General features: G+C 47.8%; 1 protein-coding gene across 6 annotated transcripts in view; it reads left to right on the top strand.

The window, feature by feature from the left end:
* The window catches only part of LOC135900638 (protein croquemort-like), a 204171-nt gene that overhangs the window by 136467 nt on the left and 40255 nt on the right, over positions 1 to 27449 (top strand). For 5 of the 6 annotated variants that reach the window (XM_065430135.1, XM_065430134.1, XM_065430132.2 and 2 more), the window contains exons 2-3: positions 15269 to 15429; positions 18718 to 18859. In XM_065430135.1, the coding sequence (XP_065286207.1) occupies positions 15269 to 15429; positions 18718 to 18859 (303 nt within the window). Of the gene's footprint in view, positions 1 to 14750; positions 14848 to 15268; positions 15430 to 18717; positions 18860 to 27449 lie in introns of those variants that run through there. The other variant, XM_070535603.1, reaches the window with a different exon arrangement.

Genomic DNA, 27449 nt, shown 5'->3' with positions numbered 1-27449 from the left:
GTCAGTGCGCGTAGGTGTTATTGCGTTTTCTTTCCTCAGACGTGAAAGGGAGTTATTTCCGACCTTTGCATCAGCTTCCGCCAGCTGACCCCATCTGTGGCTTGCACTAAGAGGCTGGCCTACGATGAACTGAAGTGGGACTGCAAGCTTAGAGGGAACGTTAACATGATCGCTTTATGAAAGTATATAGGGATTGCAAAGCGGGAATTAGCTTTCACTTTACTTTTTGTTGCTGTGGGAGATTTTACAGGGGTATAAAACTAATTACAGCACTAAACATGTCATGCTTTTTTTATTTTTTTAATGGCTTTAAGGACGGTTTCGTGAGAACTGATTTCATATATTTTCGGAGGTAAACTTGTAAGAGTGAATTGGCGCTGGCATTGACAGAGTTGTCAGATTCGCGATGGCTGTTGGATCTTCGCAGCGCACCCTCTGACGCGTCTGCAATCCGCACACGAATCGCCATCCATCACAGCAGCCTGGTAAACATCGTATACGCGTATGAACGATTTGTGTCGCTCCCTTCCCGGTCGAGCGGTTGACTCATACTTGGAGTGACGCAGACAGACTGGGCACAAATAGATGAAGGAAGCGTCTTCAAAAGAAAACGAAATGTTCTTAGGCTGTTCGATGAATTTTAACCGATGAAATCAATGGCGCAACATTTCGTAATGTGCAGGCCGTGGAAACGTGTCCTGGGAAGCCGGGTTCTCTAATGGCTTCGTTTTCTTTCCTCATTTCATTACCTGCTTCTGCGGCCCTGGCACAACACTGACGGCAGGCAGCTGCATCGAACCAGCATGCCGATCTCGGCCTGTGTAAACAGTCGGCTGACGTCAATCAGGGATGGAAGTGCGTGCTTAAATGTCGGCGTCGGATCAGGAAATGAAATCTAAACAGAGATCGCGGCGTAATTTTAAAGTGGCAGGCGTACCTGACTGACGTCCTGCCTTTCCTTTCGATCTCCCGTTGCACTCCAGCGATTACAGTGTTTAATTGTCGTCTTTCTCCTGCTTAATCATTTCTTCTTTCTTTCTTTCTTTGGGAATTTAAGCTTCTATTGCTTAGGCCGTTCGTGTTTGGCTTTTCATACAGCGCTTGATACGAGAGTTAGATTCAGTGATACACGTGAACTTAAATTTAGTGAAAGTGGAATCGCGCACACTGAGAGAAATAGAGAAGAAAAAAAAGCGAAATGAAAAAAAAGAAATTGTTTGTGTTCGCGGTCTTAAAGCGGCTCCATTGCGGCAGTCTGATAGTAGACATATGACATGCTAGTCGAGCTTCGATTTAACTTCAATGCGTGGTTACAACCCTGCTTGCCTGCAGCCGCAGCCACTGCCTTTTTTCCTCACAGGTGAAAAAAAATTTTTGCGAACGCGAATACGAGAACAGAGAAATTCGAGGGGGATATTGCCGCGTTTTGCCGCCAGCATTCAACTACTCTTGGGAGCTCTTTCCTGCATATGTGCCGTTTCGAGCACAAATTGTCGGTGGTTAGAGGGTGTGGTTATACCGCATACCATGCCGGAGATCGGCCTATAACCTCCGGTTATACCACCGGTATATACGCCGCCGGATCGATCAGCCGCGTGCGGCGCCCTCACTTAATTGCCGCCGTTGCGACACAGAATATCGAGAACCGTGCGCCACAGGCAAATTACGAGAACGCATTCTCAATAGTGTTTAACGCGCCTCAGTTCAACGCTGAAGTTTGTCCACGCCTTGGTTAGATGTTGTCAGGATTGGGGGCTCAATCCCATCGCTCGTGATCCGTTGTCAAGATTGGAGTCCGGCACGAATTCGAAGGTAGCTGGCCCATGCCGTCGTCCAACTTATCCACGCTGAGGACGTTGATGAAGGGAAGGACTGCCTCTCATCGAGAACGAGGAATATGGGTTTATTTACAGTATTTATATCAGTCTAACGTGACTGTTTGAGAAAGTACATCAGTCTAACATGACTGCTTGAGAGAGAGTGTCAGTCCAACCTGACTGCTCGAGAGAAGTGTGTCGAGCATCCGCACAACAGCAGTTTTTAAACACTCGGTCCCCCCTCGATGCAAGGTGACGCGAACGTTCGTTTAGTCATCGCAAACTAGCCGCCTCTCCGCAGGACGGTCTACACACACACATGCACACACACACACGTGTTCACGGTACGAAACCGACATCACACGAATTTCGCAGAACTTGGAACCGTTCCGGGTAGCGCGTTGTCTTGCGTCTTGGTAGGTCCGTGGGAAGGAGCCTCCGTCGGCGTTCCCGCGGCAGCTCCCCCGCCCGTAGGAGATCAGGTCCGCTTTGTCGTGTTGCGCGCAGAGCCTGCTTCGTCGAACTCCTTCAGTCACAACGCATCCTAGCTGAAGCGACGGAGAGTGGAGGATGCGCGTATTGATACCGACACAAAGTCGACTTAGCCACGCCGTGGCTAGAGGTTGGCGGCGATGCTCACGGGATGTTGCCTCCACAGTCGCAACTGGTTGGCAAAGCTTGCACTGCAGCTGGCCGTTCTTAACAATATATATATATATATATATATATATATATATATATATATGGTTCAACGTCTTTGGTTTTTATTTCCACCCGAACATACGTTTCTCTTTTTATGAATATATATTTTTTTCAAGTGAAATCTCTCCGTCTTCTTTCAGCGTATCTTTTAGCGCGTCGAGCTTGCCGTTTTCTGTATTTCTTTCTTCTTTTTTTTTCATTGAAAAAATTAAATTATAGAGTTTTACGTGCCAAAACCACTTTCTGATTATGAGGCACGCCGTAGTGGAGGACTCCGGAATAATTTGGGCCACCTGGGATTCTTTATCGTGCACCTAAATCTAAGTACACGGGTGTTTTCGCATTTCGCCCCCATCGAAATGCGGCCGCCGTGGCCGGGATTCGATCCCGCGACCTCGTGCTCAGCAGCCCAACACTATAGCCACTGAGCACTCACGAACGTGGGTGCTTCATTGAATATCGGCTTCAATAATATTGTTGACGCTGAATCGTACTTTATTGCTATCCTGCTCTTCAACACTGTGGTTGCATCTAATACACTAAATAATATTTCGATTCTCGAGGCACGCAGCGTGAAGAAAGAAAGAAAGAAAGAAAGAAAGAAAGAAAGAAAGAAAGAAAGAAAGAAAGAAAGAAAGAAAGAAAGAAAGAAAGAAAGAAATTCATTTTAGTACCATAGAGATGAATACGGACACAGCGTTCTCTTCATTTCTGTCATTTTTTCGCTCTGCTTGCCTCGAGAATGGAATGCATATTCCCCAGCACACCATCCTTGTAAGTTCTTAAGAAGTAGTTTGGCAAAAGGCACGGCGCCATATGGCGATGTGACTATGCAGGTATTACGAGTGGGTCCATCTTACATTGGAACACAAATAGAACGAGACTTTGTAACATTACGCGGGTACGCAGCTCCAGCGATTAGTGCAGAGAAGAAAGAAAATACTGGGTAACATGTATGAGTGTGTCATTCCATGCTTCGTATGCGTCGCCCTTGTCACCTGGAGTAACATTCTAGGCGCATGGCTGGAGGCGCACATCTCCAGCACCCCCCAATAAAAGAAACAAAAAGTGTCCGTCAGTCGGTTAATCTGGAGCTCCGCAGAAGGCGTATCTCATATAACCCCTGTGTGTCTTTGGCACGTTGAACGCTCCCACCTTATACCAAATGCTTTCATTTTATTCATTCATTTGTGGTCTTCCGCTCGTCACTTAAGGTGTAGTCATTTTGAATTCTCCTTGTGTTTGACAATTGCATCGTTTTTTTGTGGTTGTGTGTCGACAAGAGGAGGAGGGAAGCTGGACCTGTTTTGAAGTGGCAGTATCCACATCTACGTCCGCGCCAAAAAAAAATAAAAATAGAAGAAAATGTAATAAGTAGTTCATTGGTTTTGCAACCTCCGTGGTACGCCAAAATCTTGCGGCGGTATTGTCGTCGCGGTGGTTCGCCAAAGCGTCATCGCCACGTGAGCACTTCTGCGTGTCTGCTTCCTCCGCATACACGCGCGTCCACCGGGAGCTGCCGAGAATCAAACTAGCGGAGAATTGCTCGCAGAAGCGGAGGCTACGGTGGTTAGATTTTCAGTGAAATTGCTGCATGGAACGCGCAGCTGAGCAAGTTCTCGAAGAAGCGCAGTTATGTGGCTCACACTAATTGTGATATATATATATATATATATATTGGCACGCGCTAGTTACGCTAGCTGTCGAGGAAGAAGAAGTGTGCGTGGTAGCGGCTGCGAAAACGAACTGTAAACGGCCGTTCGCTTAGAACTGACTGACTGGCTTTTCCTCTCGTGACAAACTGGTGGAGGTGCTGGGTACGCATCCATCGTATGCCTACGGGTCCTCAACCAGAAGCTACCGACGCCAGTACCTCGGGGACGGCAGAAATCTATCGAAGCAGCCGTCGCCTCCAAGGTCTTCCACCGCAATACAGCCCCCTGGCAAGCTCCGTGAGGAAGATGTCAACAACTACCGCAAGCCAAACCGAGGGGATCCCAAATGCTGCCGTACCATGCATTCTCAACGCGCCTCGCACGCCTAACCCGTTCCATGGCGACGCCTTTGAGGACGTTGAAGACTGGTTGGGCCATTTCAACCGGGTCGCCGCCTTTAACGACTGGGACGATCGCCGTAAGTTGAAGAACGTCTACTTTTCCCTTTTAGACGCGGCGAGAGTATGGTACGAAAACCACGAAGCCTCGTTTACCAGCTGGCAGGAGTTTTACCGACTGCTTTGCGAAGCCTTCAGCACTCCCGAAAGGAAAGAAAGAGCCGAACAGGCACTGTCTTCGAGGTTCCAAATGCCAAACGAAACCGTCGCCATGTTCGTCGAAGACATGACGCGATTGTTCCGTCGGGCCGATCCACTAATGCCAGAAGACAAGAAGGTGCGTCTGTTAATGCGAGGCGTCAAAGAACAGCTTTTCGCGGGCCTCGTGCGCAATCCTCCTACAACAGTCTCTCAGTTCATTCGTGAGGCAACAGTCATGGAACGTATGCTTCGGCAGCGGCTCTCGCAGTATGAACGCCAGACCACCATGACTGCTGCATGCTCTCTCGTACCTGCAAATGATGACAGGGAGTCCCTTACCGAGCTAATACGACAAATCGTTCGAGAAGAACTGCAGAAGTCCTATGCATCAGCTCCGGCACCTCCCAGTGCCGCGGTTCTTACGGATGTCATTCGGGAAGAAATCGGCAAAGTGGTTCATCCCTCGCCACCAACACGACCCGAACCTCCCACGTTCTCGTACTCGGATGCTCTTCGGGCTTCCGCGCCGTCGACGGGCCGTTTTCCGCAGCCGCCTGCTGGGATTTCTCGACGCTCCCCAAGTCCGATCCACCGCACGAATCCGCAAGCACCTTTTCATCCTGGTCCGCGCAAATCTACAGTATGGCGCGCCCCCGACAACAGTGCGTTGTGCTATCACTGCGGGGAGGCTGGTCACATGTATCGCGACTGCCAGTACCGACGGATTGGTCTGCGGGGATACCATCCGGACGCCCGTTGCCCGCGCTATGGCGAACGCCCGCACGACATCGAGCAATACCTAGAAAGTAACCGGCTTCCTCCTGCCCAACAGCGCAGACAGTCACGGTCGCCTTCACCTCGTCGGTACGCGTCACCAAACCGTGCTCGACCCGCCTTTGATTCCGCTGGAGTCAACGGTGGAAGCCCGCGCCGGGGAAACTGAAAACGGCGACCTCCGGGGGTGAGGCCGCTGTCATGCGAACCGTCAAATATCCTCCGCCGACGCCATCCCTTCGCGACGTACCGCTGACGCCTTCATTCGAAACTGCAAAAAGAACTTCTGCTGTTATTACTGCTTCAATCGACGGTTATCCGGTAACTGCACTTGTCGATACGGGAGCTGACTACTCGGTTATGAGTGCCTCACTGGCCACTCGGCTACGCAAGGTGCTGACAGCGTGGGACGGCCCACATCTGATTACGGCCGGAGGACACCTCGTGTCACCCATTGGACGATGCACCGCCAGACTTGCAATTTATACTTCGACTTTCGTAGCGTCTTTCCTTGTGCTGCCCAAGTGTTCTCGACTAGTTATACTGGGCATGGATTTTCTCCAGGAGTATGGGGCGATCATTAACCTTCGTGACTTGTTCGTGACTTTTTCTAACTACGTTTCTTCGGATTCGAGTGTGGAGGATGAACATCACCGCGCGGCTTTACGCGTGGTCGATGACTGCGTGACGTTACCGCCTCGAAGTAGCATCTTCGTCCTCGTTGAATGCCCCCAAGAACAACTAGGAATAGGCATTGCCGAAGGTAACCTCGCCATATTGCTGGATCGCGAAGTCGGCGTCGCACGAGGTCTCGTAGAGCTCCAACATAGGCAAACCACGATTCTAGTTACCAACTTCAGTGGCGAATACAAGCACTTTGCGAGGCATACCACCATGGCCTACTTTGAAACGGTGGCCGATTCCAACGCCTGTGCTTCGGTAACGACAATCTCGGTTCCGGAACCCAGCGATGTGGACTTGACCAGTCACATCAACGTCAACCCACAGCTAGACCAAAATGAGAAGCAGAGGCTCCTCACTCTGCTATCGTCATTTAGCGACTGTTTCGCCACCACGTCGAAGGTCAAACAGACTCCGTTAATCAAACACAGAATCATCACTGAACCGACCATCCAACCTGTTCGCCAACACGCTTATCGCGTGTCGCAAAGAGAACAGGATGCTATTCGTCATCAAGTTAAACAAATGCTCGACGATGATGTCATTCAACCATCGACAAGTCCTTGGTCTTCACCTGTTGTATTAGTTAAAAAGAAAGATGGTTCACTACGCTTCTGTGTCGATTACCGCAAACTGAACAAGGTCACGAAAAAAGACGTTTACCCACTTCCTCGAATTGACGACTCCTTGGATCGCCTGCGACATGCCCGTTACTTTTCTTCAATGGATCTGCGTAGTGGGTACTGGCAAATTGAAGTTGACGAACGGGACCAGGAAAAAACGGCATTTATAACACCCGACGGTCTCTATCAATTTAAGGTCCTCCCTTTTGGATTGTGTTCCGCTCCGGCCACATTTCAACGCATGATGGACACAGTTTTATCTGACCTCAAGTGGAACTCGTGTTTAGTCTACTTAGACGATGTAGTTGTTTTTTCCACCATCGTTTGAACAACACATCCAGCGGCTTGAGGCGGTTCTTCAAGCTATCCGCACCGCCGGCCTCTCCCTGAAGCCCGAAAAATGTCACTTTGGCTACGAGGAGCTCAAATTTCTAGGTCATATTGTCAGCAGCACCGGTGTGCGCCCTGACCCTGACAAAGCCATGGCAGTCGCTCTGTTCCCGATACCGAAGACAAAACACGATGTCCGCCGATTTTTAGGGCTTTGCGCGTATTACCGCCGTTTTGTACCCAATTTTTGTGAAATTGCCGAACCTTTGCAACGACTCATCAAGAACGACGTCACATTTGTTTGGGGCCCGGCACAATCCGACGCCTTCCACGACCTTCAGCAACGTCTACAGACCCCACCGATCCTTGGTCACTTTGACACCGAGGCTGACACAGAAGTGCATACTGATGCTAGTAACGTTGGTCTCGGAGCGACACTCGTACAGTTTCAAGCTGGTGTTGAGCGCGTTATTGCGTATGCCAGCCGAACCTTGTCTGCTGCTGAAAAAAACTACTCAGCAACTGAAAAAGAATGTCTGGCAGTCATATGGTCTCTCCAGAAGTTCCGCCCTTACCTGTACGGACGCCCCTTCCGTGTCGTCAGCGACCACCACTCTCTCTGCTGGCTGGCGAATCTCAAAGATCCTTCAGGCCGTCTCGCAAGATGGAGCCTTCGGTTGCAGGAATTTGATGTGACCATCGTCTATAAGTCTGGCCAGAAACACACTGACGCCGACTGTCTCTCTCGCGCCCCCGTCGAACCCGCACCACCAGATACTGACGACGATTCGGGTTTTCTTTGTACTCTTCCGTCTTTAAACCTTGCTCAACAGCAACGCCAAGATTCCGAGCTCCAGCCCTTGATTGAATACCTTGAAGGAAGCCGCCCACAACCCCCACGGCAGTTCGCGCGTCATTTGTCATCTTTCTGCCTACGTGGCGACATCCTATACAAGCGGAACTTTCACCCTACGGCAACCGCTTTCCTGCTCGTTGTTCCCGCTACTCTCCGCGACGACGTTATACGTGCATGCCACGACGAACCAACGTCTGGGCATCTTGGTTTCACGCGTACTCTCGCGAGGATCAAGCAGAAGTACTATTGGCAAAAACTCACAAAAACCGTGAAGCAGTACGTCAGAAGTTGTCGAGATTGCCAGCGTCGCAAAGTTCCACCTCTGAAACCAGCCGGTCTGCTTCAGCCTGTCCGACCTCCTTGCTCACCTTTTGAGCAAGTCGGGATGGATTTACTCGGCCCATTTCCCAAGTCTTCGGCTGATAACCGCTGGATCGTCGTCGCCACCGATTACCTCACTCGATACTGCGAAACACAAGCCGTTCAGCGAGCTACTGCTTCAGATGTTGCTAACTTCTTCATCAAAAATATCGTCCTTCGACATGGTGCTCCCGCTGTCGTCATCACAGACCGTGGTACGGCCTTCACTGCCCAGTTGGTCCGAAATATCCTGCAGCTGAGCGGGACAACGCACCGTACGGCAACTGCGTATCACCCGCAGACTAACGGTTTAACTGAGCGTCTCAACAAAACGATTGCGGATATGCTTTCCATGTATGTTGCCACGGACCATAAAAATTGGGACGACCTGCTCCCGTATGTGACATTCGCGTACAACACTGCCCTCCAAGAAACCACCGGGTTTCCTCCTTTTCGTCTGGTCTACGGACGCGACGTCACCACTATGCTCGACGTGATGCTCCTACCAACTTCGTCGCAACATACCGCACCAGATACAGACGCCTTTGTTCAGCGTGCCGAAGCAGCGCGGCACCTTGCGCGGCAACGAATTCTATCCCGACAACGTCAAGATGCTCGTCGATACAACATATGTCATCGAGACGTCACGTACAACCCGGGAGATCTTGTATGGGTTTGGACCCCTATACGTCACAGAGGCCGGTCCGAAAAATTATTGCGCCGATACTTTGGACCCTACATTGTTTTGCGTCGTCTAAGTCCTGTCAACTACGAAGTTCTTCCAGCCGACAGTTCGCACCACTCCCGTAGACCACGTTCCTCTGACATTGTTCACGTTACCAGGATGAAGCCCTACCATTCGCGCTGACTCCCATCCACCAACTTTGTGATTCGGCCCCTGTCGTCTCGTCCGTTGTCTTTCTCATTTCTTTTATTTTTTCCTTGTGGCATTTAACATCTCCCCAACATTATTTATTTATTTATTTGTTTTTTTTCTTTTTTTTTGGAGGGAGGGGTAATGGCACGCGCTAGTTACGCTAGCTGTCGAGGAAGAAGAAGTGTGCGTGGTAGCGGCTGCGAAAACGAACTGTAAACGGCCGTTCGCTTAGAACTGACTGACTGGCTTTTCCTCTCGTGACAATATATATATATATATATATATATATATATATAGGGGCCGTGACACTTACTTCTTATTTATTTTTATTTATTTATTTATTTGGTCATACTGTTAACCCTCCAGTGAGGGTCGTTACAGCGAGGGAAGAAGAACATATACATTTCATAAACACTTCAATGAGCAATCATGAATCAGAATTCAAAATTTGTACACCATTTCTCAAAAACATATCGACACCCATCTCAAATTGTTGCACATTCATACTCTCCACAACATCACTTGGCAGTTTGTTCCATCGTTCAATTACATCAGGAAAAAAGGAATACCGATACACATCCGTACGTGTGTTAATAGGTTGCAGTACCCTGCTATGGTTTTTTCGTGAACCACATTTTAGAGGCGCTTTCACATAATGTTCTTTATTTATTTTTAATGCCCCTTGCATTATCTGGAAAAAAAGTTTGAGTCGATGCTTTATTCTTCTCATTTCCAGCGTTTCTAATTCACACTGCTGTATCATCTCTGTAACCGAGTCAGTACGGCGATACTTGGAGCATATAAAGCGTGCTGAAATCCGCTGGATCCTTTCCACCTTCTTTTTTAAGCATTTTTGGTGAGGGCTCCACACAGCATTCGCATATTCCAGAACTGGTCGTATAAACGTTTTGTAGGCGACCACTTTAATTTCTTTAGTCGCATCTGGAAGCTTTCTCCTAAGGAAGCAGAGCTTTTGGTAAGCCTTCGAACAGATATTCTCAATGTGAATACGCCAGTCTAGATTATGCGTCACTGTCACCCCCAAATATCGGAAACTCTGTACCTCGACCAAGGCATTTTCTCCGATATTATATTCATATCTGATAAAATTCTGTTTTTTGCTTACGTGAGTGTATGTAGATTTTTTAAAATTAATTACCATGCCCCAACTTTGGCACCACGAGTTTAATGATTGCAGGCAGCTGTTTAGCTTAATCTGATCTTCCGCGCAGGTTACACGCGTGTAAATTAAACAATCATCGGCAAATAGTTTAATTTTTACAGGCGGATTAACATTAGAAGGAATATCATTAATATACAATAAAAACAATAGCGGACCTAAAACAGACCCCTGCGGCACTCCAGACACAACTTCACACTTGCCCGATTCACTTTTCCCGATTCTGACCCTTTGATAACGGTTTGTTAAATATGCCTGAATCCACAATACTATATTTTCACTAATTCCTAGGCTTCTCAATTTGGAAAGCAGTTTATGATGTGCAACTTTATCAAATGCCTTCTTAAAGTCTATACATACAACATCTATCTGTTGGCATTCATCTATAGCTTTGCAAAGGTCATGTACAGTTTCGATTAACTGCGTCACTGTCGAAAGGCCAGATCGGAAACCGTGCTGAACTGGGCATAATAAGTCGTTTTTTTCTAAGAAATACAGAATATGTCTAGCTATTGCATGCTCTAGGACTTTACAGCACACAGAAGTGAGCGAGATTGGTCTGTAATTGTTTGCACATAGTCTATTGCCACCTTTAAATATCGGAATGACGGTGGCATCGCGCCAGTCTTGAGGTACTGAATGATCCCGCAAAGATTTTTCGAATAAAAGCTGCAAATAATACGACATCCATTCAGCGTACCGTTGAAGAAATGCCGTCGGTATTTCATCTGGGCCACACGATTTTTTTGCGTCCAACGCAAGCAAATGTTGAAACACGCCCTCCCTTGTAATGCGTAGGTCTTCCATTGGGTATTGTATTGCGCAGACTAAAGGATCATCGTCACTATCACATCTATCCTTGGTGAAAACTGATTGAAAACTGATGTGTTTGTTATTAAGTAGCCAAGAGCTTTACCTGCAAAGTGACACGATGCAAATGCCGACTGCGTTCGGAACTGTGCGTGCAAAAGTTACAGCCACAGAACAATTGCCGGCCTGTGTTAAATTTCAACGTGGAATCTTATCGGTATCGTAACGTGCATCGCTGGCTTGCAGCGACGTCACTATCCTGGGGACAGCCATTCGAAATCTCTACATTAGTAGTCGTTGCTTGATCAGCAACGCTTAAGAATTCTCGCCGCTGCTTTTTGTTTCAATTTCGGACACGTTCCGGTTAATGAGACACGTCTTGGACACCCAAATTTCAGTGCTGGGGAAACAGTCAACAATTCGGTTTCCTCACTGAAGCGTACCATTTCTTCAACGCTGTAGTTTCAGCAGTGCAGCAGCGTTTCGGTGGTCAAAACTGTTTGTTGGTAGCTTATGCAATAATCAATGGCCGAAGACATGCGCGTCGTGTGGCAGAAGGCCAGCGCGCAGTTCACCTAACTTCTCATCGGCGCATCTACCGTAGCTGCATAACACGCTCCAGGTAATGCTGGAAAATACTACAGATGTTGACTGACTGTTGTTTTAACTTTGCATAAAATTCCCATCGAAAACCCGTCGAGCACTGGCATCGAAGGGCGCGCTGCCCCGTTTACTTTTGACGAGGGTTGCACGTGCTTCAACGTTTTCCACGAATCCTCCGCGCAGCTCTGGTGAAGCGGCGTGACGGTACAGGGTCCTTGCAGAACTTTTGCTTGAACTACAGATCATCGTGAGGGGTGCTGTACATATGTTCGAACATGGCGAAAAAAAAAAAAGGCGGGCGCAAGGCTACGGAGCTGCGGAATGCATCAAGGGCTTGCCAGCAATGGTGTTGAAATAAAGTGAACATGAAACTAAACGGCCAAGGACATTTAATCCGTAAAGATCGGCAGCTGGCGTTCGATCTGATTTTTCTTTTTCGTTTCATCCAAGTCTTTCGTATATATAGCGTGCCTTCTGTGGCTGTAGAGTGTAATCGGTAAAAGCGAGCAGTCCTCGGCCTCACCACTGCTCTTTTTACGTTCACAGCGAACCGAGATCATCTGAAAAATAAGGCATGAAATCAGCCACACTTTCTGTAGGGCATTGTCTCGAATAATCAAGGACAACCTCTCTTTCAAAATGGGATAAGGTAACGGGCGGTTGCTGCAGTCCTTGCAGAGTGAAATTTTATTGCTGTACCGCAAGGTCTGCAATGATCACTAATTGGGTTTCTATGACATAGCGAGCGTTCGGCGGAATTTGATCAGCGCTGTCCACCAACATTATTATTCCTCTGTCTTCACTTACGTTAGGCCCGACGGTCGCAACTTTTTCTCTTTTACACCCGCAAAAGTTTCCATTTATTTGTACAGTCGAACGTCTCCAAGGCCATCATCAAACCGCTTGTTTAGAGTCGGACCGGCTTTCTCCTTGGCACGCTACCTATAGCATCGTTCGAAAGGCTGCTGTGTATTTCATTGGCGCGAATACAACTTTGGTGTTTAAAAACAACAACAACGAAATGTTCTGTGCTAGTGACGCAGTCCTAATGAAGATAACCTTGACCGCACCTACGCAACTGGTCTAACCACTTGGCGCGACAATGGCGACTGCCCCTACCAGCTGCGCAGCTGTACTTCAGTTTCTAGCTTTTATCACTAAAACCTAGCGTTCTTGTGGAATCTACAGATAGTGTCCGCCAATTTAAGAGATAATATCGCGAGGTGTAAGTAAATATATGCGGCGAGAATACATGCTATGTTGCCGCCGCCGCCGCCGCCTTAGTGTTAACGGCAGCTTCGCAAATGTATACATGCTCGTTATGATGGGTCCTGGTTGGCCAACGCTTGGCTGCAGCATATCATATTTTCGATAGCGGTAAATGGCCGTTTTCACTCATTGTGAACAAGGCTCCCGTTAAAACGTTAAAAGCGCTAGTAAATGTTTCTTTTTGTCGGTGTCATAGCCTCCTTTCTTTTGACTATATAATATATACTTAGTTAGTCCGTTGCGGATTTTTTTTCATCTAACTATAAAGTTTCTACATAGTGTCTTCGTGATTTTAGTTCCTATAGTTAGGCTCGTGGAGCTCAAACGGTGCGCTGATAAACTGTACCCAACTTTCCTATGTTCGAGTGCTTACTGGTTTCGAGCGTGCGTGAATAGCAAGTGTATATAAAGCGCTAAGTATAATGGCCACACGCTTTCTGAAGCACCAGGTGAAAATGTGCGGAGGTGCGGGTGGGCGTGAACCTTTGTTGCCGCGCGCATGCGCTCAAGCCGCTCCGAGACAGCTAGCTGTACGCGTTCTTCTCCACTCGCCGCAAGGTCCGCGATCCAATTATACCCCCCGATGCGCGCAGTGGTCGAGCCGTAATTCGTTTTCAACTGCTTGCGTACCAGGTAGCCAGAAAACATACAGCCGCGCACGGGCGCTCGCCTGGGACCGGCGCCAACCGCGCTCTCGCTTTACGGGTGTACAGCTCTCGAGAAGACAAAGGCGTCGAGAGCCGTCGGCTGTGTGGCTCGATAAACCCCAAGCGGAAGCGCAATAATTGTGCCGGCTCTACTTTAATGGTGCATTGTTCGATTGTTTTTAAATTTTTAATTATTTTATTTTTCGCTTTCCGCTTCCGTGTGCGTCTGCGCGACCGTCAAATTTCTGTATACTTCCTAGTGGTGAGTAAGGACTTCAGGAATTCCCTGCGTGGCCACTACTGATGACGTGTCAGCTTGGGATTTGAGACAAGAGGAAGCGCGACAGACGAAGTCAAGGCGTGCACGAATCGTATATAGCGCACATTGACATCTCGGTGTAGGAATGTATACGTACCAGTATTGGGCGCTTCGTTCCGGATAGTTAATCGGATGCAAAAATACGCTTGTGCGCGTTGCCCTTCAGCATCATTACTGCTTCAAAGAGTACTTGTCTCCTGGTTCTTAGGTTGTCGCAGAACTTGCCAGTAGGGAAGGCGTATACTGATAGTACGTAATAGCGGTAAAAAAAAAAAAACATTCTTTTTTTTATCTCGGGCAGACTGCTCGATACACATGTAATTCTTCATTCGACGTTGGTGCTTTCATGTCTGACGTCAATTCAATCTATACAAACGTACCAATGAGGGTATACTTATACGTAGCGTGCGTTTTCGCGAATTATATATTTTATTATCGAGTGTGGGGCACTTTTGCAATCTTATGTGACATTTCCGAACGAACGCGGTGCTTTAGAACCGGCCAAAGTCGGCGCAGTATAAATTGCAAGTGCATGAGTATGGCTTTCAGCATCGTCATGGCAACCGCTTCCTCACATTGCGCAAAAAAAAAGTTATGAAGCCTGCAATACTGTCTGGTCGGTATATACCTCGGAAGTGTTGGCAATGAGCTACGGATGACCAAGTGTGACATTCGTCGCGCAGATGGTTCAGCGCAGTCGAGCAAATATTTAGCACCGAGGACCGCTAACAAGTCGATTGCGCTCGTAAGCAACAAGTGTGCTGATGTGACGTTTCTCGTGGAATAGTTCGGCAGTTTTTGGTCAGCGCATGGTTCTGCTTTCTATTTCGACGCTCATCTTCTCGGCCAAACTGGTTCCTGTCAGACTTCGGATTTCAGAATAGTTTTCTGTGAACCAATTTGTAAAGAGAGGGGCTTTTTTTTTTTAATGGGAATTGAAAAATGATCAAGAGCGAGGACGCTGCCTGCCTCTTTGAAAACTAAAGTTATTGTTTTGTGACTGCAGCCAAAGCGATCTGTTCTCAACTACTAGAGCTTATAGGTGATAAGCGAACGGTCATTAAAGCGAGTGACCACCTTTGCACGACGCCTGCATGTGAACTTTCTTTTGTTGCTTGGTGAGCAAGTGATAGTGACCCGTCATTCTTTCTCTCGTGCCTACGCAGAACCTTGTGCTGGAGCCCAGCAGCGAAGTGTACAGCAGTTGGCAGCGCGCGCCTGTACCCATCTACCTCAAGTACTACTTCTTCAACATGACCAATCCGGACGAGATTCTCGCTGGCACGGAGAAGGCCCGCCTGCAAGAGGTCGGACCCTACACATTCCTGTGAGTACCTCGGCTGAGCCATACGCCAACCAAGCGATGGCCAGCTGGAGCCGAGCATCACACCGAGCACTTGCTAACAGCGCAAAAAAAAAAAAACATTTGCTTAGCAAGGTGTGTCAACGAGAAGCTTGCTGTCTTTGTTAACCATTTCGGAGTTACTCCGCGAGCAAGAGCTGGTGCCCAAGTTCACTCCCCTACTGATGGCTCCCTCCGGATCAGAGAAACTAATCTGGAAGGTTATGCTCTTGCTGAATGCACAAGTCGGAAAAGATTGCAGAACCGTAAACACGTCATGGGCGCCATGTTTTTTAAGTCGTCCATTAGGATTTTAACGCCTGTTTCTATGGCAGTAGGGAGGAGAGGGGTGCTTGTCGCGCTTCTATAGTGCTTCGAAAGGTCGGGAGGGTGAGGAGCATTGTCCCTCTCAATCTCCGGGGATTTGGAGTAACGAAAGTTTCTCAAGTACACCAGTAAGAAGCCAGAAAACAGGTCAGATCGCCCGCAGTAGTTCTTGAAGCTCTTTGCTGCAATCCAACTTGCGAGCTGTTGCTGTGGGGTAGCATGTCGAGCGTGCGGCGGCTTGGTCTAATGAGTTTCCCCAGTTTTTTCTGAAGGTCTGCATCGCCCTCGAGACAGCCTATCTTTATTCCTCAACTGCAGTCAGCAATGACAGCGAAAAATTTCCGCGAAGGTGTGCGTCCCCGCAAAGTCTACTAATTTCGGTTTTCAAAATTACATTTATTTGTGCAGTTAGTACAAACAAACAAACAAACAAACAAACAAACAAACAAACAAACAAGCAAGCAAGCAAGCAAGCAAGCAAGCAAGCAAGCAAGCAAGCAAGCAAACAGGACCTACCTGTTAGGTTGAGAAAACATTAGGAGCCGCATTCATGAAGCTTTTTGCTCGAAAGTGCTGTTTTTCATTGTCTGATCACCTTCGCTAATAATATGTCGTACATCACTATTGGCGGGCACGTACGCTTTAAGCGTAAGAACTCCTTGTGAATACGGACCCAGGACGTTAAGTAATATATTTGGGATGCCGTGGTGATATTAAAAATCAACCTGCCACGGTGACTAACTGGCTATGGTGAAGCAGCCACAGCTGCTGCATTCGGATGAGGCCAGGATGCAATACGCTCATGAGCCTGGGGTACCATCTGGAAGAAGCCCAGGCAGTCAAAATCAAGCAGCAGTCCTCGACTGTGACGTCCCTCGTAACCCTTGTGTTTCCGTTTTTTTTTTTAAAGTTAAGATAAATCAGTCACTCCGAAAAGGAAAGTTGTTTGCACCTGGGAAGCGCAGTGATACATGCGCTTCCTTATCTGGTGTCAGGTTCACAGACCGATGTACCGTTTTGTTGGCACCAGTCGTTTCCTACTCTATCTTCCTCATAGATTTCGTCCTACTCTATTTATGCTCTTAAGCATGGTAGCAAACCGCATGCTCCCTTACGTTCAACGCCTCTGACTTTCCTTTGTGCACCCACCCCCTGTGCCACCTCCTTCTCCCTATTTGCCTACGCATCAAGTGACGGCAGCGCCGTGCCATCATCATGACGTAACCTTGGCTATGGTGTTGGCCTGCTGAGCACGAAGTCGCGGGATCGAATCCCGGCCACGATGGGGGCGAAATGTGAAAACACCCGTGTGCTTAGATTTAGGTGCACGTTAAAGAACCCCAGGTGGTCGAACTTTCCGGAGTCCCCCACTACGGCGTGCCTCATATTCAGAAAGTGGTCTTGGCATGTAACCCCCCCCCCCCCCCCAAAAAAAAATGACGTAACCTTGGCCCGTATTCTCAGAGATAGCACTTACGCAAGAATTGTGCGTAAGAGGAAATGATACCCTGTGCTGATGCTCGACATTATGTTAATAACAGACCAGTTAACAACAGAGGGCACTTACGAACGAAAAGCTTCGTGAATTCGAACCCTTGTGCATAATGCTAGAAAATAATTTTGATAAGATTGCTGATTCTTTTACTGCAAGTCATCTCCCACCCGCTCCCCGCAACCAAAAAAAGAAAAAGACTGCTCGCTCGCAGCACGCCGAAATATATCCAGGCAGGTCGTGAAACAAGAGTTTGTTCCCCTGCCGCTGCTTGAAAGTTTCGCGGGTTGTACTTGGCAACTGCGAAATATGGTGTGCTTCTTTTCTTTTTTTCATTTTTTTTTCAGTGATCACACGAGGTAAGCAATGATAGCATGTGGCCTGAACGTGCTCGCACTTGTACACTCCTGCTGTAGCACTAAGTGTAACAATTCTCTTGGACACTTTTTTGAGAGTCACGCAACTTCTCAGATGTGGATTACGGGATTCCGTAACTGTGCATAGTATGAGAGAAGTGTTGGAACGGCGGAGAAAAGGCGCCGGCGTATAAACCAAGTTGGCGACAAGCGCAGTGCCGCGCCTGATGCCGTCCGGTGGGCACTAACATATCATGGGGCGTGCACGACCACAAGAAAAAGCTGTAGTATGGCGTCTCTTTTTTGACTTATTTTGTTTGTTTTCCGCTGAATGCCACAACTGTTGCAAGAGTTCACAGCTATGTTTGCGAAATGTCTCGTGTTTTGCAATGTTTCAGTGCTCGTCATGCGTCCATAGCATAGTGCGAGGTTTGCAGCCTTGCACGCCGATTTCATCAGTCCTTTGCAAATTACCGCTTCCTATGGTGGTAGATTTAGCAGGAAAAGGCACTCGGCATTCTGTACTTATCAACCAGACGCCGTCGTTAAAAAAAAAAGAAACAGTTACGGGACACTGCTTCGTGCGACGAGAGACGTACTTCGAAAGCATTAGAGCGGGGAATTATGAAATTTCTTGCAGGTCATTGAGCGAAGTGCGGCTAAATTGCACTGAAGCCCACACTAGAGCAGAAGTGGATTCGTTCGCGAAGGAATTTCAGTTGCGCCTCTCTCACGGGAAACAGCTGGTTAAGGACCTTTAGCTCAAAAGCATCGCCTACAGCTGATACGACAACACGGACGGTGGAAGGTTGTTCTGAAAGTTTGCGCTTAGGAGGCAAGTATTTCGCTTCGTTAAGTTCAACTAGAAGCGAACTTACGCAATCTGACCTTCATCTAACGCGAGACTGCTTTGTGACCCACATGTTACGAGCAGCTAACCACAGCGGTGTTTACTCGTCCGAACTCTCTGTGCACGTAGCCGCATTCTGTGGCATTCGCATTTGCTGTTGTCGTCGAGCCTTCTCGAGTTTTTCCATCCACAACTTTGCATTTCGTTTTGTTTTGTTTTTTAAACCTTGCCAACGCTTGTTTGTGCAGCGAGACTCGAGAGAAGGTGAACATCACGTGGAACCCGAACGGCACGGTCTCGTACCGACAAGTGAAGCGCTACTACTTCCAGCCGGACATGACCAAGGGGTCGCTCGATGACGTCATTACCACCCTCAACATGCCCATGATCGTGAGTATACGAATGTATTCCTTTTCCATCTATCTCTATTCTTGTTCGGCACCCATCTGAATTCGTAAAGGTCTCAGCACGCGGATTGCTTCCAACTGTTGTCGATGGCCCTTGTCAACAGCATCATAATATCCATTAAACATTTGGATTACGGCACGTTACAGAAGCAGGCGTCGATTAACCCTGATGTTCTGTTTCTCAACTAATCGGTGGCTTCAAGACCACTGCCAGGCTTGCCATTACATAAGCAACACGAAATCAGTCATACGTCGACCTCTGCTTTAGAACGCTTGTGCACTTTTTCTGCCCGATGAAACAGGTTTTCCTCACAGGCAAGAGAGTTGTCACAGCGGGGCGTTGTTGTTTCTTTTTCTTTTTTTTTCCTTGAATGCTGTGATTTATAGATGGTACGGGAAAACCTACTCACTTTCGTTCGCCTTTCGTTGGTGGCTTGCGTGTCGTATAGGAGAAAAAGGAAAGGAAAAGTGCACAGAGATAAATGTAGATGACCCTTCTATAGAAAAACTTTCATTCCTGAGGAATCATGTTGCAATCAGACAGGTAACTCCGCCATCAAGTGGGCAATTCGGGCACTCGTTAAAATGACTGGGGAAGGAAAGTAAAAGATGAGAAGCTCAGTCAGCAGGTGCACGGTCGTGACCTCGTGTAGAATCATGGAAGAAGCAGGCACTCCGCCGCGCTCTCGTCTTATCTCGTTCCGTCCGTGTATAATCGTCCTCGACCAAGTATACGTTCGGCGCGCGAGAACTTTTGCATTAGTCTCCCCGAACCTCTTGCAGCGATTTTTAGACGATTTGTGTGGAAAAGGTTTTTTTACTCCGCTGGCTCAGAATATCCGCGCAATGTCAGAAGGTGAGATGGGAGCGTCCCGCGTGCGTGATTGTGTTCGTTCACTTTTCCTGTCTCGGCCTTGCAGTGAAACGAGGCGGTGAACTCGAAAACACCTTTTGAAAACGAAAAGCCAACAAGGAAGCGAGAAAACGACTGGATCGCGCGCTGGACAAACATGGTCTGAGCGGGCAATCCGCGGTCACTTTACCCGCAACCTCAAAAAATCAAGCGATAAGAACAGACATTGGCATATAGGAACAAGGGTTCAGAGTCCAAATAAGAACGTAATTCCGGTACCCGCCGTGGTTGCTCAGTGGCTATGGTGTTCGGCTGCTGAGCACGAGGTCGCGGGATCGAATCCCGGCCACGGCGGCCGCATTTCGATGGGGGCGAAATGCGAAAACACCCGTGTGCTTAGATTTAGGTGCACGTTAAAGAACCCCAGGTGGTCAAAATTTCCGGAGTCCTCCACTACGGCGTGCCTCATAATCAGAAAGTGGTTTTGGCACGTAAAACCCCAAATATTATTATATTAGTAATTCCGGTAGAAGGAAAAAAAAAAAAAAATGTCGGACGGCCGTTTGCCTCCAGCGGCGCCATCGCGCGCCTTACGAAGCTCCACATCTCTCTTTCTCGTGCTGTTTTCTCTCTTTCTTTCTATTTTGTTTCACGTTCTATACGAACTCGCTCCACGGTCAGACCTGCGGCTAATGACGTCTGCAGGAAGTGTGCCGCTTATTTGGTTGAGGTATTTTGGGAGTCGTGCGCAGGCTTCAACCTTGATTGTCGAAGTAAAGGAAGGAAACTCAAAACACCCTCTTGCTGGCTACTGCGCGGTTCGCTACAGGGGGTGCTGAAACCCGGTTATAAAACGCAATTCATCGAGGTCCTTTAACTAAAAGTGTCTTTGTGTGAGCACGAAAGCACTTTCATTAAATGCAGAGAGGTTTGCTGGCATAAAAGGGGTCGCCTGCTATAGCTACTGTAAGCTGCAAGGAAGGTTGGGAAGCGCCTAAAGCGGTATGCAGTCGCGCGGCAATTTTTGCGTGCATTTGCGGGCTTTCATTCACGCTCGGAGAAACACTTTTATGTAGCCCGTATTGAGCAACAGAAAGCTGTATTGGGAGTTTTTCATATCGCTCTACAATTTTCTGATTGACACTTTTCATCTAATTATAATATGCGAGAAGTTGCTTGAATAATTAAAACTAATTATCCAGTTATGTGCAGCGAAAAAAAAAATTTAGGTATCTCCAAGCGACGGAAAACAAGATTACCTTAGTTCTGTGCAGCAGCGTGGCATTCGCATATTTTTAAACTCTGGCTAAAGTTAGCTGGGATACCCTGTATATGGACGACGAAATTTCTGATCACAACTGGAGACTGACATTCCTTGAGCGTATACGTATGCGGCGCCCACGCACTCTCATCGCCGAAATGCGAATCAGTGTGCGCGTATAAAGATGTCGGGAAATGATTGATTGAGGCATGGGGTCTAACGTTTCGAAGCAACACCTGGGCTGTGGAGGCGGCGCCGAGTAACGCTGACCGCTCGATGTTCTTCGGAGCGCATGCGACCGTATACACCGCCGTTTTTGCATTTCGCTTATTACATTGGGATGCGGTCGCCGGACCGGGAGTCGAACTCTCGACCTCGGGTAGCTTCAGGGAATATTATAGGGGTTGTAGCCGCTGAGCTGGGTGCGCGTTGGAAAATTGGCAAAACATTATTCGAAGGGCGTTTCTCGTGGACGTCCGCGCGCTATATATATATATACTGCATGAGCCGGAATCATACCGGCCTCCGTGGAAGTCACTGCACAGCCGTCCTCTCATTTCTTAGCGGTATTTACGTATCCGCACGTGTATGTTGTTAGCCTTGATCGCCAAGGTAGCCGAAAGGAAAAAAAGGCAGGAGCCGTCGGCGGATTCGTGCGCCATGCAGTCAAGGGCGTTACGTCGTTGCTTTCGCCGTTTGGACGAAACGCGCCTGTCTGCCTAGCCGTCCGTGTACTCGGCAAGGCCCTCCTCGCTCTGACGACGCGCTCGACCGAGCTTCCCCGATTGCGGAAGGCGGCGAAATGCATCAGGACTACCGTTGGAGCGCTGTTTTTAAGAACGCGATGTCGTCGGGTTCTGTGCTGTATACATCTTCGAAAGCTTCGCGGTCACTTTCAACATCTTTTGCCTATCGCGGGGGAAGCGCGCGTCTACCGCGGTCTCCGAAAGAGATACAGCAAAGGGCAAGCGACTATGTGAAAGTGCGTCAGATTTTAGTTTTCTTTTTATTTTGTATATCAGCTTATGTTGCGTTTCCTTTCTCGTGGCGATTGTCTCCTGGAAGTAGTGGCAGCGATATATGAAAGAAAAATCAGAAGAATAGAAAGCTACACTGTAAAATTTACACCCTAAAAAGTGAAAAAGGGTGTAAATGTGTCTATAACTCACACTCTTAGGGTGTCCGTCATATAGATAACACTCTTAGGGTGTAAGTTATAGACACATTTACACCCTTTTCACTTTTTAGGGTGTAAATTATTTTACAGTGTAGAACTGTTCCAAGTACGCGCTGCAATGTGATCTGCATGTGCATGTGGTTTAACATCCTATGGCTATGAGCGACACACGGTAGCGAAGGGTTGCGTTACCGTAGCGAAAAAACTCGTTACACAAGCGTTTTTCTTTGCTGACGGAGAATTAAATGCAGTGCCATCTTTGAAACTAGAAGTAGAAAACTATTTCGATGGAATATGTTCGCAGAACGCATGCATAGTCGACACTCCGATTCAATGTATGCTTCATTTAGAGTCGTTCCCCTCGTCTTCAGTATGTACGCTTCTTGCTTCCGGCACGTGTCCCTGGTGTTCGGCGCGTCGACCTTGAAAGTCGCACACGTGGAAGAGAACGTGCGCTGATATATGAGAGTCTATAGTTTCGAGTTAACCGTCATCTGGGCGTGAACCCACAGGTCACGCTCTGTCGAACGCCGTTTGGCCGATCGTGATGAAGAACGAAATGGTCCCGAAGGCACACGTTGAGTCGGACAACGTAGTTATACAAATGAAAAGCATTGTGAATTGGGCTGCTCGTTCGTACACAAGAAGGTACTTAAGCTAGAACTCTTCGTAAAAGCAGATGCGAGCCAGTCGTAATGACGGGCACATTATTAAGGATGGCGGTCGCGCAACGGCAGACGTCAGTTACGAACGAAAAATTTCGCTAATTCTGCGCCAGGTTCGTAGTACGTGTTCTTAAATATCTTCCAGATTGGACGCCAACAGCGATGTTCAGGGCACGGATGGCAGTGCACTAGAAATTGTTGGTGCTAGCCTATCGGCGAGTAGGAAAGGTAGTTAATATTGCCAGCCTGCCGGTGGATCTGTTTAAGATCGCAGAGTGGGCACACCATGTGCTTCTCTGCCGTAACGACCGTACACATCTGGGTTCAAATTCACAAATTTTTTCTGCCCGTAGTCACAAAAGCCTCTTCCGTCAAAATGATGGATCTGTCTGGTGGATCTGACTGATGGATCTGTCTTGCCAAACAGCTCCGCGGCGGCAATCGCGATACCAGCTACAGCCACAACAATCAAATTTAGGACGACTCACGCGACAACGTCTACGGCAGCAGAGCTCGCAGCACTCTTCACTGCCCTTCATTACATTGGTAATGAACAGCCACACAAGTGGACGGTATTCTGCGATTCGAAGGCGGCACTGCAGTCGCTACTGTCACCTTTACGACGCGGACCGCACGAGCAGCTAATATTTCACGTTACAGAGACGTTACACCATATAAGTGATGTAGGCCATGAAATAACCTTGCAATGGCTTTCAAGTCACTGCGGGGTTATCGGCAATGAACGGGCCGATCAAGCTGCCCGCTCAGCCCATATTGAAGAGCACCACGTCCCAATTCCACTTTCTAGAACTGACGCAACACGGAAGCTCAGCCTGCTTGCTCGGCAGTGCACCACGTCGCAATAGAATGAGCCACATTTAAGAAATAGTCGACTGTACTCCCTTGATCCGACATTAAGTCTCCGAGCGCCATCACAGCTTCGCCGTGGGGACGCCACGCTCTTGTATCGACTGGGGTTGGGCGTTGCCTTTACCAAAGCCTATGCATTCCGCATAGGGATGACCGGCACCGCAACCTGTGACCACTGCGGCCATGAAGAATCAATTGAACATATTTTGTGCGCTTACTCGCCGTACAGTCCACAGAGGGAATACCTTCGCCATGAACTTGACCAACTGGACCACCAACCGCTATCGGAAAAAAGAATTCCCCATCCTCCAAAAATCCCCCATCTACTACCATGCATTGCAAAGTAGCCAAGACCATGCGTTGCCATAAACCGCGTGGTGCCATAGGCCATGCGTTGTCAACTAAATGTGATGTGTATATGCTTGATTTTCTAATGTGCGCTGCACGCCTGCATAGGCAAGACAAGTCACTCCGACCCCCCTAACTCTCAAACCACGGAACCGCGAGCTTCACTCGCACGGAACAGGAATCTGAGACGATCGAAGCTTTGCAGATTGAAGCACTACAAGGCCCATTTTCACAGAAAGCTCTTAGACTAGAATTTTTCTAACAGCAAATTCCGACCAACGCTAGCTAGTGCCGGACATATGATTAACCAAGACTACCGACCAATGGAAGAAAGCGCTTAAGAACGAAAAACCTTTTGTGAATTCGGCCCTAGCTCTTAAGTATAAAGGGAGAACACCAAACTAATCAGCGAAACCAAACCAGGAAGCAATTCTTCACGTTATAATTTGCTTCGAACCGACGGCCTTCATTTCTCCCTTCATCACGAGCAGTCCGGCCTCTTCCTCAATTCTTCTTTCTTTATTTTTTTTCTTTTCCTCTCAGAGGTGTGCCTGACGTGTTGACAGCGTTGTGACGACACTGCGTGTGCGCATCAAATTGTAAATGTGGACAGATGTCGCACGTATTCCGGTGGGAAAAGAAAATGAGCGTTCAAGCGAAGGGTTTTCCCCGTCGTCGGTTCATCGCCAATGTTGCTGTGTAAACTTACACTCCCCCACACCCAGTTTTTTTTTTTCTTGCTATATCGCTAGTCGCGCGTGTAGACAGCAGATACATAATTTCCCGAGCGAGAAATGCTTCAATGGCCTTCAGACCAGCGCCTCTGCTCGCAGCAGTAAAAAGAGCAAAAAGTGCCGCCCTTTTCAGACAATACTTAATACTGTTTTAGCGGAGGTTACGAAAACCACAAAGGGACACGAACGGGACAGGCGCTAACTTCCAACTAACGTTTAACGCCAGATGTCATGAATATTTACAGAAAAACAGACAAAAAAAGACAAAAGGGCGAACATAACTAATCATCTGATCGTACTAACACGTGCGCGTTACTAAGCGCTTGCGACCAATTCTGCCGTCAAGATTTACTTATTTGGCACATGTTTTTTGAATAAATTTATTATTTACTTCTTTTGAAGACAAATGTAAGGTGGCCCCACAGTGGTTTTTTGATTCACTATCCTTGTACATGACGTCCACCTATGTGCAATGGTATGGTCAGGTGTTCCTGCAGAAAACAGGAGTGTGCATAGGTTCATGCATAGCGCCAGTGTTCGGCGACCTACATTTGGCCTCTCTCGACAGAAAGCTCAACGAAAAGCTGTCCCGTTCCGAGGTCATAAGAATTTTCAGGTTTGTGGATGATTTCCTTGTGTTGATTAGAAGTGACGAAAAGCACATCGACAGTGACGTGGCGAACGTTGTCAGCACATTCGAAAGGTGCCTCCAGCCTCTACAAATCACGCACGAGGCGCCTGAAAACCACATGTTCGGGTTTCTTGACCTAAAGGTAGTTTTTCCCCCAAGCCATGCCTCCTGGACATACGATTTTTGAGATTATACCAGCCAAACACGAAGAACAAAGGAGAAACCTGGCACACACAACGAGTGGTCTAACAACTGTACTTTATTGCAAAAAAAAAAAACTTCTCCTAGGAAAACCAGGCGGGCATGCACAGCTGAAGGGGCTTGGCAGATTTGGAAGAGCCAAACCACACACAAAACAACGTTGATTGCAAGATAGACCAACTAACTAGCGCCAGTTCGATAGGAAACTTAGATCCTTCTGCATGAGTGATATAGAAGTTGCTCGGATGCAATTATCCCCTTGGCAAGTGCTGATGTGATACGCTTGGAGAATTTCACGCTCCTATTTTGCTCTTGCTTCTACCAAAAATTTTAACATTGGAAAAAAGCGCCACGCAGCCACATTCCCGACAATGGCTTGGCAGATTTGCTCCATCAGAAGTGTTCAAAGTGTTGGGGTGCTCAGGCAGCCTCTCATTGATATACCGGCCTGTTTGGCCGATGCAAACACATTTAAGCTGTATCTCGTGCACCACACGTGTAGTACATGTATTGTATTTTTTTTTTTGCAGCGTCGTACGCACAGGAGGTCTAGTGCTGCCACGCGTAAGGCATGAACGAAGTCTTGAAAGTTTGCATGGAGCAGAAAAGACCACGTTAACGCCCTGCCTAACAGAAACTTTTTTTTTTTTTACGTTGTGGGATACCTTATGCATATAGGGCATCACTCGTTAAGAGAGCCATTGCTTAGATAAAAGCTATGAGGCGTCTCTCCTCTGTTCTTCGTCTTTTGACTGGTTTAAATCTCAAGAACATGTAGCAACTGACCCAGATCGCAACTCTTCTGGACAGACGAGCCGCGGAGCAAGGAACTCCTGTTTCCGTTTCTGTCGGCTCACACAAAGCCGGTAAAAAGGGAAATCGCTCAGATGTGCCTTCGTAATGCAATTAAGAAGTCGCGTGTGCGTCGTGTAAACGAAAGCTTCGAAATACAAATACAGAGCCTAGCTTCAGCAGGCTATCCTAAATACTTGACAGTTGCAGCGGCTGTGGCTCTTCGACGCAAGACGAAGCAAGTACGCGTGGCTGATAATGTGCACGGAAATGAAAAGTCTGATCGAAAGAAAAGAAGGTGGCCGTCATTCTATGTTTGCACACGACATCGTGTTGTCTCAAAAAGATCGGGGAAAACGCAGGCGTGAAAGTCGTCACGCCAGCCCAGGACAAACCGGCCAAGTTATACGGAATGGCATCGCCACTGGAAAGTCAAAAGAAGGGGTGCAAAGTAAAGCGCAATGGAGAATTCGTCACATGTGCTCAAGATGATGTTTATCTTAATATCACTATCGCGTGGCAAAACGTACGTAGGGCAGATGGAACGGTGCCTAAACGAGCGGTTAAGGGAGCACGACTGGAACGTGACAAAGGCAGGACAGGGACATCTGGTGTTACGCTGCCGAGACGAGTGCAAGCCATGTCTGGACAACACTACAGTCTTGTTGTTAGGAGACAAAGATCGGTGCACGCGCGAGATCGTGGAAGCTGCGGTAATGAGCAGTGATGTTTATGAGCGCATTAGCTCATCGTCTCTTTTGTTATCTGCCAACATTATCTGTTATACTTACCTGGTGCCTGGTTTCCGATGACCTGCCAAATAAATACATTTTCTTGAGGGCATGCAGTTGGTGACAAGCGCTTAGCAACGCACAAATGTTAGTACGATCAAATGATTAGTTATGTCCTCTCTTGTCTTTTCTTTTTTTTGTCTGTTTTTTACGCATATACTCACGACATCTGACGACATAGATTTAGATTTGTGCCGTGATGAGTCGGCATCAAAGCACTGCTGACAGCTTAGCTAGCATCTTGAGGTGC

Source organism: Dermacentor albipictus, chromosome 3, assembly GCF_038994185.2.
Source record: "Dermacentor albipictus isolate Rhodes 1998 colony chromosome 3, USDA_Dalb.pri_finalv2, whole genome shotgun sequence".
Lineage (NCBI taxonomy): Eukaryota > Metazoa > Arthropoda > Arachnida > Ixodida > Ixodidae > Dermacentor > Dermacentor albipictus.
The sequence above is the reverse complement of the archived record's forward strand: the minus strand, read 5'-3'. Positions and strand labels throughout refer to the sequence as shown.